Consider the following 18,949-nt stretch of genomic DNA (forward strand, 5'->3'; position numbering starts at 1 on the left):
CCCGTGATCGCCTAGGACAGAGGCAGAATGGGGATCTGCCTTTATAAACAAGGCGGATCCCCATTTTGACAGGAGACATGACAGAGATCTTCTGTTCCCAGTGATCAGGAACAGCGATCTCTGTCAAGTCCCTGGCAGCCCATCCTCCCTACAGTTAGAACACGCTAAGGGAACACATTTAACTCCTTGATCACCCCCTAGTGTTAACCCCTTCCCTGCCAGTGTCATTTTTACATTGATCAGTGCATTTTTATAGCATTGATCAATGTAATAATGTCACTGGTCCCCAAAAAGTGTCATTTGGGGTCAAATTTGTCCGCCGCAATGTCGCAGTCCCACTAAAAATCACAGATCGTTGCCATTACTAGTAAAAACAATTAAAAAAAAATAAAAGTCCCTAAATCTATCCCGTAGTTTGTAGACGCGATAATTTTTTTCGCAAACCAATCAATATATGCCTATTGCGATTTTTTTTACCAAAAATATGTAGAAGAATATTTATCGACCTAAACTGATGTTTAAATTAGTTTTTTTAAATTTTTTTGGGGTATGTATTACAGAAACAGTTAAAAATAATCTTTTTTTTTCAAAATTGTCGCTCTTTGTTTATAGCGCAAAAAATAAAAACCGCAGAGGTGATCAAATACCACCAAAATCAATCTCTATTTATTGTAAAAAAAGGACGTCAATTTTGTTTGGGTACAGCCTTGCATGACTGCGCAATTGTCAGTTAAAGCGATGCAGTGCCATATCGCAAAAAATGGCCTGGTCATTAAGGGGGCAAATCCTTCTGGGGCTGAAGTGGTTAGGTTTAGGGATGGCAAGTTTATCTAAAAACTGTTTAATTTAACTTGTTGCCTCAGACATCTTAGACTCATAAAGCGAGGTATAAAAATCAACAAATATACGCTGAATACTACTTGTATTGTACACTTGCGTCTTTAACTGCTGCAATAGATGTAGGGCCTTGTTGAGCCCAAGCTATTAGAGCCAGCATATGTCCTACCTGTTTTCCTACTTTATAATGTTTCTGACTTTGCAAGAATCTACTATTCTCTGCTTTATATTTTCTGAGCCTCCTGCCAGCCTAGTCGCCTATCTTCGGTGGGGTCTATGATAAAGTCCTACTCTGTTTCACCATCTGCATTACTCCCGGGGCTGTTGTGATATGTTTAAATTCTCTTGAGTGTCTCTAGATCTGGACCTAGATGTAGTGCGAGCTTTCAACCCCTGCTTACCCACATCCTTCTTGGATCCTTCCCTGAAAGCATGCTGGGACTGTGATTTAGACACGCTGCCAGTGCCATGTTGGTGAGGGCCATCCCCTCCATGATGCACCTTCTCCTACTCCTGCTCCTCCTCTTTCTTTTTTTGGTGGATCATTATCACAGACCCTGTCACAGCTATCATGGTCGGCCAGGTCTCTGCTTTAAGCTGCTGGTGCCACCTGCCAATTCACCTGCCATTACTGCAGACCAATGAACCTGTTCAGGGAGATCACTCTTCAGATGGTCTGCTCCTGACTCCCGGTTTTTGGCCTTCAGCTCTCAGGCAGCTTAATACTGCGGGAGCCACTGGTACTGATATACCTGCCGATACTACAGATCAGCATGCCCATCCAGGGAGACCATTTCCCGCCACTCTCCAGGGGTCTGCTCCAGACTCCCGGTGTCCCGTTAATACTGCTTTGGTACTGCAGGCGTCACTGGTCAGCACATCCTCCGATACTTCGGGAGGTCATTCCTGCCACTCGCTGGCAATCGGCTCCCGGCAATTGGCTCTCAGGCACCCAGCATAATACGATAATACGCCCGGTAATCTGACACCATGGTGGTATCAGGATGTGTCATGATGTCAGCGGTACAGCGCGAGCCTACTAGAACAAGCCCACTCACATCTGCTCCCTGAAAGGCAGTGATTTTTACTTGTAAAAAAAAAAAATCTTTAGTAAAATATTCTTGGTTTTTTTTTATTATTATCTGTATCTGTCATTATTTAATTGTTATACTTATAAGTATTTGTGTAATCTTTCTTTGCACATATCGAATACAACTCCAAAAATGTAAACTATCACGCATTTGTGATAAAACACTGGGTCTAAGGAGGTATGTCAATTTGAATTTGAAACAGAACAAAGGTAGGCAAGGACCATCCCTGATACTTGAGCATCTGTGACTTTGTGTCCGCTTCATGATATCACAGTGTTATAAATTATAAACATGACAAATTCAGCAATATACATATTTAGATTAGAAAGAATTACTTTGGTGCCTTTTAGGTGAAAACTGCCTTCGCCACACCCCAGTCATGCTTTCATCATTTCACACAAAAAAAATCTATTATTCATGTAGTGCCACCCCAGAAGGAGCCACTTGGTGATTTGGGGTTCTCTGTTCTATGCCTCAACTCCAAGAATGGCCTCAGCCCCTCTGGCACACCTGGTTACATATAACATTTCTGCAAACACTTTCAAGAATTCAAGTAAAGAAAATACCAATATCCTAGATGTAGATTGATACCAGAAACAAACAGACACAACTGATAATGATAAATGAGTTAAAAATATTATCACGAAAAGAATACTTGGAAACGTACAGCACTGTTGAACCTTGCTGCAGAGTATCAATACAATATAAATGACAATCTCTAATATTTTAGCAAAGATAAATATAGAAAAAAAAGCATAATAATCTATAAGTCCATTGCACAGGCACTGAGAGGGAGGAGAGAAAGTCTATCAACTTCTCAGCTCTTTCTGGGCCACAAACACAATTGAAATTAACAACACAAAAAGAAGAAATGGGTTAACAGGTACAGTAAGCACCGTTCTGTAATGTTACAGGTCCTGAGAGTACTAGTGTCTTCTGCTAGCAAACTTTGGGGCCCTTTGTGAAGAAAGTAGGTTTAATCAAGCAAAGTGAGACAGTAATCCTCTAGGAAATCCCATCAGGTAGTGGTTTGTAAGAACAGAATGGCTAAAAGTGGCAGCTCCAAACAAGCATCCTCTGACAGTAGAAAGGGGAATAGGTGTCTGCATGCAATGTCTGTACTGTGTTAAAAAGGATGTTGGGTGTGCACCCGCTCACCAGTCCTCTGTGTGATGACACAACGATAATCCCAGGTGCTGGTTCAGGCTCTTAGCGATATTGTAAGGCACCGGATCACCTCCTGTCAGCCAATCAGGATGGCTGGTAGCTGAGCTGGCAGGGTGATGGGACAATGGCCAACCAGACACCTGGATGGGTCTTGTGATCCTTGAAGCGGTATGGGTCCTCTGCTGGGTGGCACTGGATTGCTGAGCAGGGTCCCTGGGCTGAACAGTGGCGATCCGTGTGGGTGTCACTATTCCTGGCTCCTCTCTTCCGTCCTCTCTCCTCAGTCTCAGAAAAAGTGTGTCTCTCTCTCAGATGCTGGTAGACAGTGTGGCTCTCACTCTCTCTCTCTCAGGTGGAGCTCCACCACACAGTCCCGTTATCTCACCATGCCTGTCCTCTATCTCCTCTCCTCATGGTAACTCTCTCTGTAGTCTCCAGAGAATCGTGGCTTTCTCCTCCTCTTTTGGGGCATACAGTCCCTGGTGTCAGAGTGTGTCTCTCTCCTCACTCTGGCACCTCGGTTCCATCCCCTCACACACTCCTCCTCTCCTCACTGCTAAGTGTCACTGTGTCCCAGCAAAGGACTTTTTTTGAGCCTTGGTATCTCCCTCTCTTTTAAGCAATCTCCTCTCCTTTGTCTCCTGTCAGCACTGTCTCTCTAGTGCTGTGTGTAAAATCTGTCTCTCTCTCTTTCTCTCACCTCAGTACTTCCTGAAACTCCCCTTTTTACTGCTCTGTCTCTCTCAGTATTCTGGAAGGACCAGTCAGCATCTCTCTGACTGTTCCTCTGGCTGTGGCCAAAGGGAGAAATTGCATTACAACTTGCCTGCTATATACTCCCCTCACCAAAGAACCTTTGGTCCCCAAAGGAAGGATAGTGTCTATCAACAATAATGTCCACAACCTGTTACATGTTTTCAAAATACAACGGCAGGCAAAAACAGGTTAGTACATGTAAGAAAACAATTTGCATGCACGTATGAATCTGACAGAGGAACCTCCCACCATTTATCATAAGAGGTGAGGCTGTTTTGCCCACAAGCCACCGATATTGGGATGGCCCACCTAGATGTGCCAGGGGGTGAGTTGGAGTCGCCCTCCACTAAATCTGTAGTGGGAAGGGTCAGCAGGCTGTGTATTCTCAGGCAGGCTGTGAGGATCGCTTCTTCAGAACTTTCGCCTAAAATAACGTATGTCAGCCTTTTTGGTGGACGAATTGTTCACTTTCCTCTCTACTCTTTGGGCTCAGGCATTTGGGGTATAGTAGCCTCAGGCCCGAGGGATCCTGCATCTGCTTCTCTAGGAGAAAGGGGAGTGGCAGTCTCTGCCAGCGTAGACTGCTACAGCCAATCCATGCCCATTTCTTCATCCTCACTGTCTTCTGCATCCATGTTTGGTTGCAAGTATTGGGACCTGGTTACTGGAGGCGATTCCTGAGAGATGGTTTGAGTAGGCTGTTGATTTGGTTGATGAGGTATACTAACTACTTCTGATATAGTAGCAGATGATTCCGGTGCCAGGTCTTTAGTGGGCCTTTGATTCCTTCTGGGTGAATCTGGTATACTGGCAGTCCTGGCAACTGCTTGCAGATGATGTAGGGCTGCGACTTTTATGATCAGCCAGTTTGTGTTTCCCAGGGACTACCAAGTTCTTCAGTAACACTCTGTCACCAGGCTGCAAATCATGTACTCTTACCTTTAGGTCAAAGTTTTGCTTGTTTTGCTGGCCCCGGGTGTCTGAGGCAGCCTGGGCTTTCTCATATGCTGTCTTCAGACTCTTCCTCAGGCAGCCCACATATCCTCTGTGTGACACCATTGAGGTATGATCTAAAGAGGTGCCAAATGCTAAGTCCACCAGCAGTCGAGCTTCCCTACCGAACATCAGCTTATATGGTGAATAGCCCGTGAAATCATTTTCAGTGCTATTATAGGCGGTTAAAATATCTGCAATGTGCCTGCTCCAATGCTGTTTCTTTTCAGACTTCTGAACACCTAACAGGTCTAATAGTCTTTTAATGAGTCTACCCTCAAAGTCTCTCCCCTGGTCAGAGTGAATACGCTGAGGTAGGCCGTATTGGACACAGAATGTCTCTACCAGAATTGTGTCCACTGTAGATGCTTGCTGGTCCTTGGGAATTGGGAATGCCTGGGCATACCGGGTGAAGTGGTCAGTCACCACCAGAACATTTCCCTGTCCACTCGAGTCAGGCCCCAGACTCAGAAAGTCAATACACACTAATTCCAGTGGTCCTTGACTTTGAAGATGACCCATTGGGGCAGCTCTGTGGGGCAAAGTCTTCCTCTGTATACACCGTATGCTCCTGATACAGTACCCCGCCCACCCATCTCGACTCGCATCAACATGCAGCTCATATGGCTTGGCTGGATTGGCATAGCCCAGGACAGGAGCAGTTGTTAGACTCCACATCAGCTGCTGAAAGGCTTGCTCACACTGGTCAGTCCATTGTACCGAGGCTTCCTGGGCCCTCCATGTTGTTTGACCGAGTTTGTTAGGTCTGGGTCGTCATTCTCATCCTCGTTCTTCAGTAACTCATTAAGGGGCGAGCTATTCTAGCAGACCCCTCAACTAATCTCCTGTAGTATGAGCAAAATCCCAGAAATGACCTAAGCTCATTCGTGGGATTGGTAGGCGTTGGTCAAGTGGTGACAGCTTCCAGCTTCTGGGGGTCAGTAGCTATTCCTTCAGCGGAGACAACATGGCCGAGGTAATTAATTGAAGGCTGGTAAAACTGACATTTTTCCAGGGACAGCTTCAATCCCTCATCATGGAGTCTCCTCAGAACCTTCTCCAGATGCTCTTCATGTTCTTCGAGAGTTTTGCCAAAGACTATGATATCGTCCAGATACACCAACACTTTGATTAGGTTCAAGTCCCCTACTGTCTTCTCCATCAGTCTCTGAAACTTTGCTGGGGCATCGATCAGACCTTGAGGCATCCTATCAAACTCGAAGAACCCTACTGGGGTGATAAAAGCTGTTTTTTCCCTATCATTAGGATGCATGGGGTTTTGATAGTACCCACTCTTCAAGTCCAGCACGCTGAACCACTTCACCCCCGATAGGCTCTGCAGGGCATCTTCTATCCTTGGAGTGGTGTACTGATCAGGGATGGTCCTCCTGTTGAGCGTCCAATAATCGATGCACAGCCTCAGGGACCCATTTTTCTTCCGGGCCACCACTATGGGGGAGGCATAAGGGCTCCTAGACTCCCTGATGATGCCTGAGCTCTTCAATTCTGCCAGCTACTCATGTAAATCTTCTAGGTTCCCCAAAGGGATCTGTCTGACTCTTTCCCTGAATGGCTTGTTTTCCTGAAGGCGAATCCGGTGCTCAAAACTTTTTGCACACCCCACATCAAACTCATCTTTCAAGAACATATTCTGCTATCTCAGGAGCTGGGCTTTGACATTTTATTTCCACTCAGGTGATAGTGTGGTGTTTTGTGGTTAAAACTGTTCTATGGAGATTCCGTCCTTCTGTTCCTTCCCCAAATCAGATGGTGAGACTGGGGTGGCTGGATTTACTTGTCCTAACAGCATTAGCATTCCAGATGCTCACAGGATCCTTCCCACGACTCAGTTGCAGAGCCCTAATTGATATGACATCTGCAATTACCTCCACTCCCATGTCCTCTCCCTGGCGGTCAGCTTCAAGGACAACAAAGGGGCCCGGTTGTTCCCAATTGAGCTTGACTGAAGCTTGTAGACACACCACATCTCCAGGTTTAGTATCTTCTCACTTCTGTCTAATCGCCAAATCTTCCCCACTCCTTCATCTGGGGCTCTCTGTTCTTCGATTAGGTGCTGATACACTTGTCTCAGCATAGGGGGTATGCCTTTGGTTGGGGTGTCAGACTTCAATACAAGAGGAGTGAGCAGCCTTCTGACAAGGTCAGTGTTTGTTCCTATTACCAGAGAACCTTTGTTGGCCCCTTGATGAGCGAGGGCATACAACAGCTAATCAAATGGTTTGTCCTGTCATCTGTATTTGATGGGCTTCGGTTTTTGCTGGCGTCTCTGTGGGGCTCCAAAGGGCTGGTATGCACCAACTCTACGCGACCGGGCACTTGAGGTAGATGGGAGCGGATTGTCTGGTCATTCAGAAACAGCATGAGGATGCTCTGCGACAGTTTAGGCTTCCCTGGGTCTTTGCCTTTTGAGCCAACTTCTGTAGGTGGGCACCCGTTTGGCTTCTACACCAGGGCCCTCTGAGGTTTCCTGATGGCTTCTCGGAAACCAGCAGACATATTTTAGCAGATTTGTGCAGTTGTGTCGGTAATGACCCACTCCTCCGCAATTATGACAGACTACTTGACTCATAGGCTTCTCTGCAGAAATGACTTTAGGGTTTGAAGCCTGCTTGGGCTCTGAGACATTCTCGTTAGCTGTGGGGTGATCCTGGCTGCTAGCAGCATCATCATCTCTATCGTTTGCAACACCTGGGATTTCAAGAGCTCTATCTCTGTGTCATCACTAGTTGCACTAATCACTCTGACCTCAGTGACAAATTCTGGCTTCGGGTTTCTTTTTTTCTCTCCAACAGAGCTTCTTCTTCTCGCACCGTCTGCATTAATTCAGAGTACTTCAAAATTCCACCATCTATTCGAGTTTTCAACTGGATCATAATAGGATCTAAGGGCTGAGCCCCCTTAAAACCTGTTGTGCCAGAACCCTGTCAACTGACCTGGGATCTATACCTTTCTTTAGCAGTATCTGGTGCATTATCTTGTCAAGACGCCACATGTATTCAGACAGTTTCTCCCCCTCATTTTGGTAGGAATGCTCAAACTGGTACACAAGGTCGGAGGCCTTTTCTGTTCTCCCAAACACATCTTGCAAGATATCTAAGTAGTCGTGAGCAGTACAGTCCTGTTTGCTAAGTTTCAGGTTGTGAATAGCTTCTGAGGTTGGCCCCCCTAAAGTCTTGTTGATTCTTTTCTTTTTCTGAGCCTCAGGGATGTCTCACACATCTAAGGCTTTCATGGCTGGCTGCAGCCATTCCTCGGAACTCTCTTCACTGAAAAAGAAAAAAAAAGAAGAAATGGGTTAACAGGTACAGTAAGCACAGTTCTGTAACGTTACAAGTCCTGAGCGGAAGAGTACTAGTGTCTCTTGCTAGCAAACTTTGGGGCCCTTTGTGAAGAGAGTAGGTTTAATCAAGCAAAGTGAGACAGTAATCCTCTAGGAAATCCCATCAGGTGGTGGTTTGTAAGAACAGAATGGCTAAAAGTGGCAGCTCCAAACAAGCATCCTCTGACAGTAGAAAGGGGAATAGGTGTCTGCATGCAGTGTCTGTACTGTGTTAAAAAGGATGTTGGGTTTGCACCCGCTCACCAGTTCTCTGTGTGATGACACAATTATCCCAGGTACTGGTTCAGGCTCCTAGTGATGTTGTAAGGCACCGGATCACCTCATGTCGGCCGATCAGGATGGCTGGTAGCTGAGCTGGCAGGGTGATGGGACACGGCCAACCGGACAGATTGGTCTTGTGATCCTTGAAACGGTATGGGTCGTCTTTGCTGGGCGGCACTGGATTGCTGAGCAGGGTCCCTGGGCTTAACTGTGGCGATCCGTGTGGGTGTCACTGTTCCTGGCTCCTCTCTGCTGTCCTCTCCTCAGTCTCAGGAAAAGTGTGTCTCTCTCTCTCAGATGCTGGTAGACAGTGTGGCTCTCTCTCTCTCTTAGGTGGAGTTCCACCACACAGTCCCGTTACCTCACCATGCCTGTCCTCTATCTCCTCTCCTCATGGTAACTCTCTCGGTAGTCTCCAGAGAATTGTGGCTTTATCCCCCTCTGTTGGAGCACACAGTCCATGATGTCAGTGTGTGCCTCTCTCCTCACTCTGGCACCTCAGTTCCTTCCCCTCACACACTCCTCCTCTCCTCACTGTTAAGTGCCACTGTGTCCCAGCAAAGGACTTTTTTTGAGCCTTGGTATCTCCCTCTCTTTAAGCAATCTCCTCTCCTCTATCTCCTGTCAGCACTCTCTCTCTAGTGCTGTGTGTAAAATCTGTCTCTCTCTCTTTCTCTCACCTCAGTACTTCCCGCAGAGGTTTTCAAATACCACCAAAAGAAAGCTCTATTTGTGGGAAAAAAAGGACGTCAAATTTTGTTTAAGTACAACGTTGCAGGACCACACAATTGTCAGTTAAAGCGATGCAGTGCCATATCGCTAAAAATTAGCTGGTCATTGAGAAGCCAAATCTTCCGGGGCTGGAGTGGTTAAAGACACCTAAGGCTGTCAGAGTCTACAAAATAGCTGCTCAAAAATCACTTTTCTAACAAAAGGTAAAGATTATAACAAATACCTCACCAGTTTTATGAGCAACATTGCTACTTCAAAGTAAGCTACACGATTATCCTATTTCCTGGTTTACCAGGGGAATGGACAGTGACAGATGTTGGGGCAAACTGCAGCATTATCAGCAATGTTTAAGCAGTTACAGTAATAACTTTTTTTCCCTAAAAAGGAATAAACCATGAATACATACTGACTGTTGTAAACATTTCTTACCAACTATAACAGTCACTTGTCCTGGAGCTCTTAAGTTGGCCATAGATGATTTTTCTTTTCGTTCAGGCAACGGGTTGAATAAATAAAAAAAAACAAACGGGATTCCTCTATCCACACAAATGAGGTGTATGGAGGAATCCCCCCAGCCAGGACATTGTATTATAACAGCGGGATTCTTCACTGTCAGAATACACTGATCAGTGGCTGCAGCTGCTAAATAAAGACTGACTTCGGTTGAACAGGGGCAGCCATGCATGGATTGAAATTTGGTTGGTCCCTGCTGAAGTGACTAAATTTCGATCCATCTATTGCCAGCTTTATTGCTAGTCAAGACAATAGTGTTTACAGAAGTGGTATTTTAAATAATACATTAATATATACACACAAAATGGATTTGGGTATAAAAAAAAGGGCTGTTCTTTGAATGGAGGGACATTGGGGAATAATGCTTTACAAGAGCAACACTTTGTAAATATAAAAACAGACAGAAAGCAGCGCCTTCTAAGTGTAGCAGGTAAACGATTTAATAAGTAAGAGTAAACATGAAAGCACTCACAAACAAGCGATAGTATCCAGTATTGTATATGTCAATCATCCGCACTGTCCCAGAGTGTTGCTCATTCTCCCTTGCTGATGGTAATAATCCGTGATTAGACCATAATCTAGCCGCACTGTTGGCTCCCAGCGCTTAAGGACAGCAGTGTAGGGGATCAGTGGTGCACGTGGACTCTCGATGCTGACATCACTTCCGGGTACAGAGTCAGCGGGCAGTGCACGCATTCCGAGCATGGGTTCTCCTTCCTCAGGCTCTACTGGGGCCATCTTTGATTAGGTTTGAATAGGCGGAAGTATTGCGTGGCTTGCGTGACCGGTAACCATGGGAACCAATGTATGACAACAGTAAACAGTAACAGAAACAAAGGGCTATCTATACTATCTAATAATTTAAATTAAGCTACCATACTTACAAGAAGCGTCCAGTAGAGTCATATGACAATAGTGTATCTATTTAAAAAAACATAATAAAAAAAATTTAGATGTGATATTACATATATGTATACATGCTCAAATACTAATCTATACAATATAAATCATTTATAAATAATTTGCTTGATTATTTGAATTAAGAGAAGATACAAAAATAATACATTGGAGGGATGTTAAAATATATATACCGTATGTATATACATATAATGCATACATATATATATACAAGAATTAAAGGTATAGTTTAATAATAATGTGTATAATGGATATAGTGAAATGATATTTATATTATTTATTAAGGATTTTGAATAAAGTGAATAGGACTAAAAATATAATATAGTGATTATATTCAAATTATGTTATTATTTATAATAAATTAATCCAAAAAATGAAATAACTAATCTAAAAGATTTTTAGAATATGCTTCATCAATAATAAAAAAGGGTGGGGGGCTATATTTCATTATTCCATGGACCCAATGTAAACCACAGATAGGATTTTAATAGGATATTCATTTCAATGCCTTCATTGGGGCTTCCAGACGATAAACTATCTAGGGTGTAGATCCAGTAATTTTCTCTCTCATATAGACGTTTATAGCCTTCAGCAATGGGAAAGGTGTTGGGGTCCCTACTGAAGTGATTAAATTTTGATCCATCTATTGCCAGCTTTATTGCTAGTCAATACAATAGTATTTACAGAGGTGGTACTTTAAATAATACATTAATATATACACACCCAGATGTACAAGAGTGCTTAAAGAAGGACAGATATAGAAGAAAGAGGCACAAAGGGATTTGGGTCCAAAAGAAGGGCTGTTCTTTGAATGGAGGGACATTGGGGAATAATGCTTTGCAAGAGCAGCACTTTGTAATTGTATCTTACCAAAGATAACACTACTCGTTCTTTGCTGTGCATTCTGTTTTCTAGGCAACATGCTACCAATATTTTGACCTACCTATAATTTGACTTCAACCTTTGTGCAGACTTTTGAAAGAGGCAGTAAGCCAATTACAATGGGGTTAAAATTCTGTAAAATGTTGCCCATTAACCGAATACTGCTTAGGACCTAAAAAAGAATTTTACCAGCTATAGAAAGCCATAAGTTACTTAGTTTTTAAATGGAAAAAAAGGAAATCCAACATCATTTTGCACAATGATTTCTATAACAATTACATATTTTATTTAAACCTTTAACTACACTAGTATTTTCCTTCAAATGAGCAGGACAAAGAATAAAACTTAGGTAAAATGTCTTTGCAATTCTCTCTTTACAGGTGTGTGTTTCTTCGACTTGCAAGTCTGGGAATGCTGCTGTATTCTCTTTGGGACAATATCACCTGTAATGGAGTTAAGGAGAGAGAAAAATGCAAATGTGGATATAATTATGAAGAGAACCATGTAAGACTAAGTAAACATTTATTATACAAGTGTTCAATAAAAAGCTACATCCAGCTAATGCCAATCAGAAATGATTACACTCTTGAATAGGCCTTGTTTTCTTCAAAACACACATCCTTTTGGTAATGAACTCTGTACTCTGCATGTTTAGCAACAGCTTATGTTCTTACTGTTCTACATCTTACAGCAATGCAGTGCAGAGATAAGTGTCATTGTCTCATCTGTGGGTGGGGAAAGGTGGAGTGTAGGAAGATCAGTAGGGATGAGCCAAACACCCCCCTGTTTGGTTCGCACCAGAACTTGCGAACAGGCAAAAAATTTGTTCGAACATGCGAACACCGTTAAAGTCTATGGGACACGAACATGAATAATCAAAAGTTATTGTCATAAAAAGTGTTTGGGGACCTGGGTCCTGCCCCAGGGGACATGGATCAATGCAAAAAAAAGTTTTAAAAACAGAAGTTTTTTCGGGAGCAGTGATTTTAATAATGCTTAAAGTGAAACAATAAAAGTGTAATATTCCTTTAAATTTCATAAGTGGGGGGTGTCTATAGTATGCCTGTAAAGGGGCACATGTTTCCCGTGTTTACAAGAGTCTGACAGCAAAATGACATTTCAAAGGAAAAACAGTAATTTAAAACTACTTGCGGCTATTAATGAATTGCCGGTCCGACAATACACATAAAAGTTCATTGATAAAAACGGCATGGGAATTCCCCACAGGGGAACCCTGAACCAAAATTAAAAAAAAAAAAAAATGACGTGGGGGGGTCCCCCCAAATTCCATACCAGGCCCTTCAGGTCTGGTATGGATATTAAGGGGAACCCAGGCCAAAATGAAAAAAAAATGGTGTGGGGTCCCCCACAAAATCTATACCAGACCCTTCAGGTCTGGTATGGATTTAAAGGGGAACCCCATGCCAAAATTTTTTAAAAAAATGACGTGGGGTCCCCCCAAAAATCCATACCAGACCCTTATCCGAGCACACAACCTGGCAGGCCGCAGAAAAAGAGGGGGGATGAGAGAGCGCCTCCCCCCTCCTGAACCGTACCAGGCCACATGCCCTCAACATTGGGAGGGTGCTTTGGGGTAGCACCCGAAAACACCTTGTCCCCATGTTAATGGGGACAAGGGCCTCATCCCCACAACCCTTGCCCGGTGGTTGTGGGGGTCTGCGGGTGGGGGGCTTATCGGAATCTGGAAGCCCCCTTTAACAAGGGGACCCCCAGATCCCGGCCCTTCCCCCTGTGTGAAATGGTATGGGGGTACCATTTCACAAAAAAACTTTCAAAAATGTTAAAAATGACAAGAGACAGTTTTTGACAATTCCTTTATTTAAATGCTTCTTCTTTCTTCTATCTTCCTTTGGTTTCTTCCTCCATCTTCTTCTTCTTCTGGTTCTTCTGGTTCTTCCTCCGCGGCGTCTTCTTCCCTTCTCCTCGGGCCGCTCCACATCCATGATGATCCAAGGGAGGCTCCCACTGTGTGATGCTTCTCCTCTTCTGACGGTTCTTCAATAATGGGGGGCGGGGTCACCCGGTGACCCCGCCCCCTCTGACACACGGGGACTTGCCGGGGACTTCCCTGTGGCATTCCCTGTGGCATCAGAAGGGGCGGGGCTACGTAACAGGTGACCCCGCCCCCTCTGACATCACAGGGAATGCCACAGGGAAGTCCCCGTCAAGTCCCCGTGCGTCAGAGGGGGTCACCGGGTGGCCCCACCCCCCCGTTATTTAAGAACCGTCAGAAGAGGAGAAGCATCACACAGCGGGAGCCTCCCTCCATGCCATCATGGATGCGGAGCGACCCGAGGAGAAGAAGGGAAGAAGACGCCATGGAGGAAGATGCTGGACGAGACCACCGGAGGAAGAACCAGAAGAAGAAGAAGATGGAGGAAGAAACCAAAGGAAGATAGAAGATAGAAGAAAGAAGAAGCATTTAAATAAAGGAATTGTCAAAAACTGTCTCTTGTCATTTTTAACATATTTGACAGTTTTTTTGTGAAATGGTAGGTGTTAGGTACCTGGTAGTTGAGCCCGACTGGTAGAAGGAGACCTCTCTTAAACGCTGGTTCAGGAGCCACTGGAAGTGGGAACAGTGGTCTCTTGAGCACAGTGGGTAGGAGGGCCTGATGCAGGTTCCTGCAGTAGCAAACACTGGAACTGGGAAGACGTCCCTCCGGGATGGACAGAAAAACTGAGAGTCTGTGTGTCTTGTCTTTTAGGGGAAGATTTTGTTGAGTAGCGAAAGCAGAGTCAATAAAGCAGCTACATGCCCCGGAATCAATAATGGCGTTGACCCGGATTGTTCTTCCCTGGAGCTGTAATGAGAGAGGGAGAGCAAGTTGAGTTGCATTGGCGGTTAAGGCGGATAAACTGGCCGGAGTAGAAGGAAAACACTTACGAGTCTTGACTGGACAGTTGTTCACGTAGTGGCCCGACCCACCACAGTAGAGACAGAGGTTTAGCTGGCGCCTGCGCGCCCGTTCTTCTGGGGGCAAAGTAGAGCGCATAAGTCCCAGTTGCATTGGCTTGGGAGCATCAGGTGTTTGGGTGGCTGGACTTGGGCAGGCAGGAGGTATATACCGGGAGGCAGGAACCGGAACTTTTGCAGTCATCCACATAGGGCGCGTTTGCTGGGAAGAGCGTTCAGACCGGCGCTCACGAAGGCGTCGGTCAATCTGGATGGTAAGAGCGATGAGTTCTTCAAGGGTATCGGGCATCCCTACCCGAGCAAGCTCATCCTTTAGACTTTCAGATAACCCAATGCGGAACTGATGACGTAAAGCTGCATTGTTCCATTGAGTGTCCACGCTCCAGCGTCGGAAGTCCGTAACATAGTCCTCAGCTGGCCTGCAGCCTTGCTGGAGCGCGAACAAAGCTGCCTCAGCGGTGGCATTCCGGTGAGGGTCCTCGTACAACTGGGCCATGGCTTCAAAAAAGGCGGACAAAGACTGGATCTGTACAGAGTTGGTTTCAAGCAGGCGGTGGGCCCAGATCTGGGGTTCCCCTTGAAGAAGGGATATGACAAATCCCACTTTAGTAGCCTCCAAGGAAAAAGTCCGTGGCTGTAAGGTGAAGTAAAGTTGACAGGCGCTGCGGAAGGCCAGAAACTTGGTTCGGTCACCAGAAAACCTCTCAGGGATGGGGACCCTTGGTCCAGGTGGGAGCATGACCACAGAGGGTGGTGCAGCAGCCTGTGCTGGAGCAGCTGCGGAGGCAGAGGCCACACCTCCAGGACCACTAAGGTTCAGCACTTGACCCTCCAGTCTGTTGTAGCTGTCTTGTAAAGTCTTTACTGCCTGGGTGAGTGCCGCTAGGTGCGTACAGATCTCCTTGATGGGAGAGGTCTCTCCTGGGGGCTCAGTCATGGCTGTTCGTACTGTTAGGTACCTGGTAGTTGAGCCCGACTGGTAGAAGGAGACCTCTCTTAAATGCTGGTTCAGGAGCCACTGGAAGTGGGAACAGTGGTCTCTTGAGCACAGTGGGTAGGAGGGCCTGATGCAGGTTCCTGCGGTAGCAAACACTGGAACTGGGAAGACGTCCCTCCGGGATGGCTGAGCTGCGGATGCAGGTAGGCTGAAGCGGATCAGTAGGCAGACAGGTGGATGATTTGGCAGCAGCAGAACCTGGAGCTTGGCAGAGCAGGCTGGAAGCAGCGTCACAGGACACAGGCAAAGCAGAGTCAGACAGTCCGTTTGGCAGGAGATCAGGCAAGTATATGGCAGGAGGGATAATCCAAGAATAGTCAGGCAGGCAGGCAGGAGTTTGGCAATGGGTCACAAGATATAAGCGAGGTCAGGCAGGCTGGGTCGGATTGGAGACAGGAGAATGGTCAGACGGAGCCGGGTCACTAGCAATACAACAACAGGAAGGATACAGGAACTCGGGTGCAGAGCTGCAGACGAACAGCACCTGATGGAAGTATCTGACAGTCTTTTAAAGGGCCCTTGGTGACAAACAGCGCTAGCGTGAACGGGCGCGCACACGCACGCGTGGGAGCGCTCCGGCGCCCCCTGGTGGAGATTTCAGCAGAACTGCCCTGGGAAGGCCCCTCGTGCACCTGCGCGCACGCATGTTCGCCCGACGGCCAATGATGTGTCCCTGACAGTAGGGGTACTTTTGTAGCCCCTTACCATTTCACACAGGGGGGAGGGCCGGGATCTGGGGGTTCCCTTGTTAAAGGGGGCTTCCAGATTCCGATAAGCCCCCCGCCCACAGACCCCCACAACCACCGAGCAAGGGTTGCGGGGATGAGGCCCTTGTCCCCATCAACATGGGGACAAGGTGTTTTATGGGGCTACCCCAAAGCACCTTCCCAATGTTGAGGGCATGTGGCCTGGTACGGTTCAGGAGGGGGGAGGCACTCTCTCGTCCCCCCTCTTTTCCTGCGGCCTGCCAGGTTGCGTGCTCGGATTAATGGTCTGGTATGGATTTTTGGGGGGACCCCACGCCATTTTTTTTTTAATTTGGGCACGGGATTCCCCTTAAAATCCATACCAGACCTGAAGGGTCTGGTATAGATTTTGTGGGGGACCCCACACCATTTTTTTTTCATTTTGGCCGGGGTTCCCCTTAATATCCATACCAGACCTGAAGGGCCTGGTATGGAATTTAGGGGGACCCCCACTTCATTTTTTTAAAATTTTGGTTTGGGGTTCCCCTGTGGGGAATTCCCATGCTGTTTTTATCAATGAACTTTTATGTGTATTGTCGGACCGGCAATTCATTATAGCCGCGAGTAGTTAAAGTAATTAAATGACTTTTTTTCCTTTGAAATGTCATTTTGCTGTCAGACTGTTCTAAACATGGGAAACATGCGCCCCTTTACAGGCAGGCATACTATAGACACCCCCAGGTATGAAATTTAAAGGAATATTACACTTTTATTGTTTCACTTTAAGAATTATTAAAATCACTGCTCCCGAAAAAACGGCCGTTTTTAAACTTTTTTTTGCATTGGTCCATGTCCCCTGGGGCAGGACCCAGGTCCCCAAACACTTTTTCTGACAATACCATGCATATAAGCCTTTAAAATTAGCACTTTTGATTTCTCCCATAGACTTTTAAAGGGTGTTCCGCGGCTTTCGAATTTGCCACGAACACCCCAAATTGTTCGCTGTTCGGCGAACTGGCTAACAGCCGATGTTCGAGTCGAACATGAGTTCGACTCAAACTCGAAGCTCATCCCTAAAGATCAGCATTCACTGATCTCCCCTTTGGTGAAGAGACTCGGATGTATTTCATCTCTACTGGGTTCACAGCTGTCATTTCTCAGCTGCTGTGGCTGGAGAAAAAGCTAATTAAGCACATAGGGTCATAAAATGAAAAGGTACAAAAAATGCTTTATGCCCTCCCCCTAGCTCCATGTACATGCAAAAACATACAGAAACATGCATGTCAGGTGCCCCTACGTATGAAAAACCATAATTTGAGGCACAAATAAAAAAAAGACATACTACGTAGCAGTGAGCAGGGATCACCCAATATAAGCGCTGCCTACATACATAGAGAAGAGGCCATACATATCAAAACATGACATGTTTAAACTTATATAAGTAATACTGGCTGATTACTCCAGTATATATATTCATGTAGAAGGAATTGTAAACCAGTAGACCAACATGGACATAAATGCAAATTTGAAAGGTTAAGGGATAAAGTAGTGGGGAGGAAGAAGAACAGGAAGAATGGTGGGATCAAAGACAAGACAGTGAGGGGAAGCGAGGAGGATAGGGTTAGTGGACTCAGGGCATTTCCCCCCTTCTGGGCCCAAAGGTATGGCCATTGGCCAACCAGAGGCCCTGATACCTGTTCAGATCACTTGTGTGATGGCAATGTTAGGTCAGGATGGGGGAGTCTGGGTATCAGGGCTTTGTAGAGGGGGTGAACAGGTAATTTCTGTCCAGGGCAGCAAGGTAGAACGAAATTTCCCTTCTAAATCATAGAGGGTTAAAGCTACTAAATCTTATAGACTATATTGAATATGGTGAATCCCATCCAGGTCTTTGGGGGGGGGTAGTTGATTTCCATAATGCCAGGACACATGCTTAGCCTAGAGTGCAAAGTTGGGCTGTAAATGAAGATTTGTAGCATTTCAGGGGTAACGTGTAACACAAAAATACAAAGAAAAGAGGGCGCACCAGCCTAGTGCATTATCTTAAGGTACATTTATTCAGAAAACATAATGAAAACTACTCACAAAAGAGGCTCTGATGAAGAAGGAATCCCTTTGAAACGCGTCAGCCAGCAGCGGTTCATATGGCTGCTCTCTAGGACCCAGAGACTGCAATCAGTAGACAGACTGCCATATGTCAAAAACCTTTTAAGCGTTAATGTCTCCCACTTTTGTGAGTAGTTTGCATTATGTTTTCTGAATAAATGTACCTTAAGATAATGCACTAGGCTGGTGCGCCCTCTTTTCTTTGTATTCTTGTCTACTACTAGGATATCCCTATCTTGGAGGGCAGCAGGGACGAAAGCTAATATCCAATTTGATCGTTTGGATCATCTAGCCAACACACCTGTGCGCAGGAGTATTTGTTTCTTTTGTAACGTATAAAACGTAGGAGGTATCTAATGGGGATGATCCCCAGATCCACCAGAGTAAGCTGAAAGGTTAATTTATGCACCTCCAACCAAGACGGGCGTAGTAGGTGACAATTAGGGATGAGCCGAACACCCCCCAGTTCGGTTCGCACCAGAACCTGCCAACGGACCGAAAATTCACACGAACGTTAGAACCCCATTGACGTCTATGGGACTCGAACGTTCGAAATCAAAAGTGCTCATTTTGAAGGCTAATTTGCATGGTATTGTCCTAAATAGGGTTTGGGGACCTGGGTCCTACCCCAGGGGACATGTATCAATGCAAAAAAAACCTTTTAAAAACGTCCGTTTTTTCGGGAGCAGTGATTTTAATGATGCTTAAAGT

At 45.6% G+C, this 18,949-nt stretch overlaps 1 protein-coding gene across 3 annotated transcripts in view; it reads left to right on the forward strand.

The window, feature by feature from the left end:
• The window catches only part of TMC4 (transmembrane channel like 4), a 1,453,434-nt gene that overhangs the window by 854,346 nt on the left and 580,139 nt on the right, over positions 1-18,949 (forward strand). For all 3 annotated transcript variants that reach the window (XM_073602282.1, XM_073602283.1, XM_073602285.1), the window contains exon 10: positions 11,892-12,015. In XM_073602282.1, the coding sequence (XP_073458383.1) occupies positions 11,892-12,015 (124 nt within the window). The remainder of the gene's footprint in view (positions 1-11,891; positions 12,016-18,949) is intronic.

The sequence above is a fragment of the Aquarana catesbeiana genome, linkage group LG10 (genome assembly GCF_042186555.1).
Source record: "Aquarana catesbeiana isolate 2022-GZ linkage group LG10, ASM4218655v1, whole genome shotgun sequence".
NCBI lineage: Eukaryota > Metazoa > Chordata > Amphibia > Anura > Ranidae > Aquarana > Aquarana catesbeiana.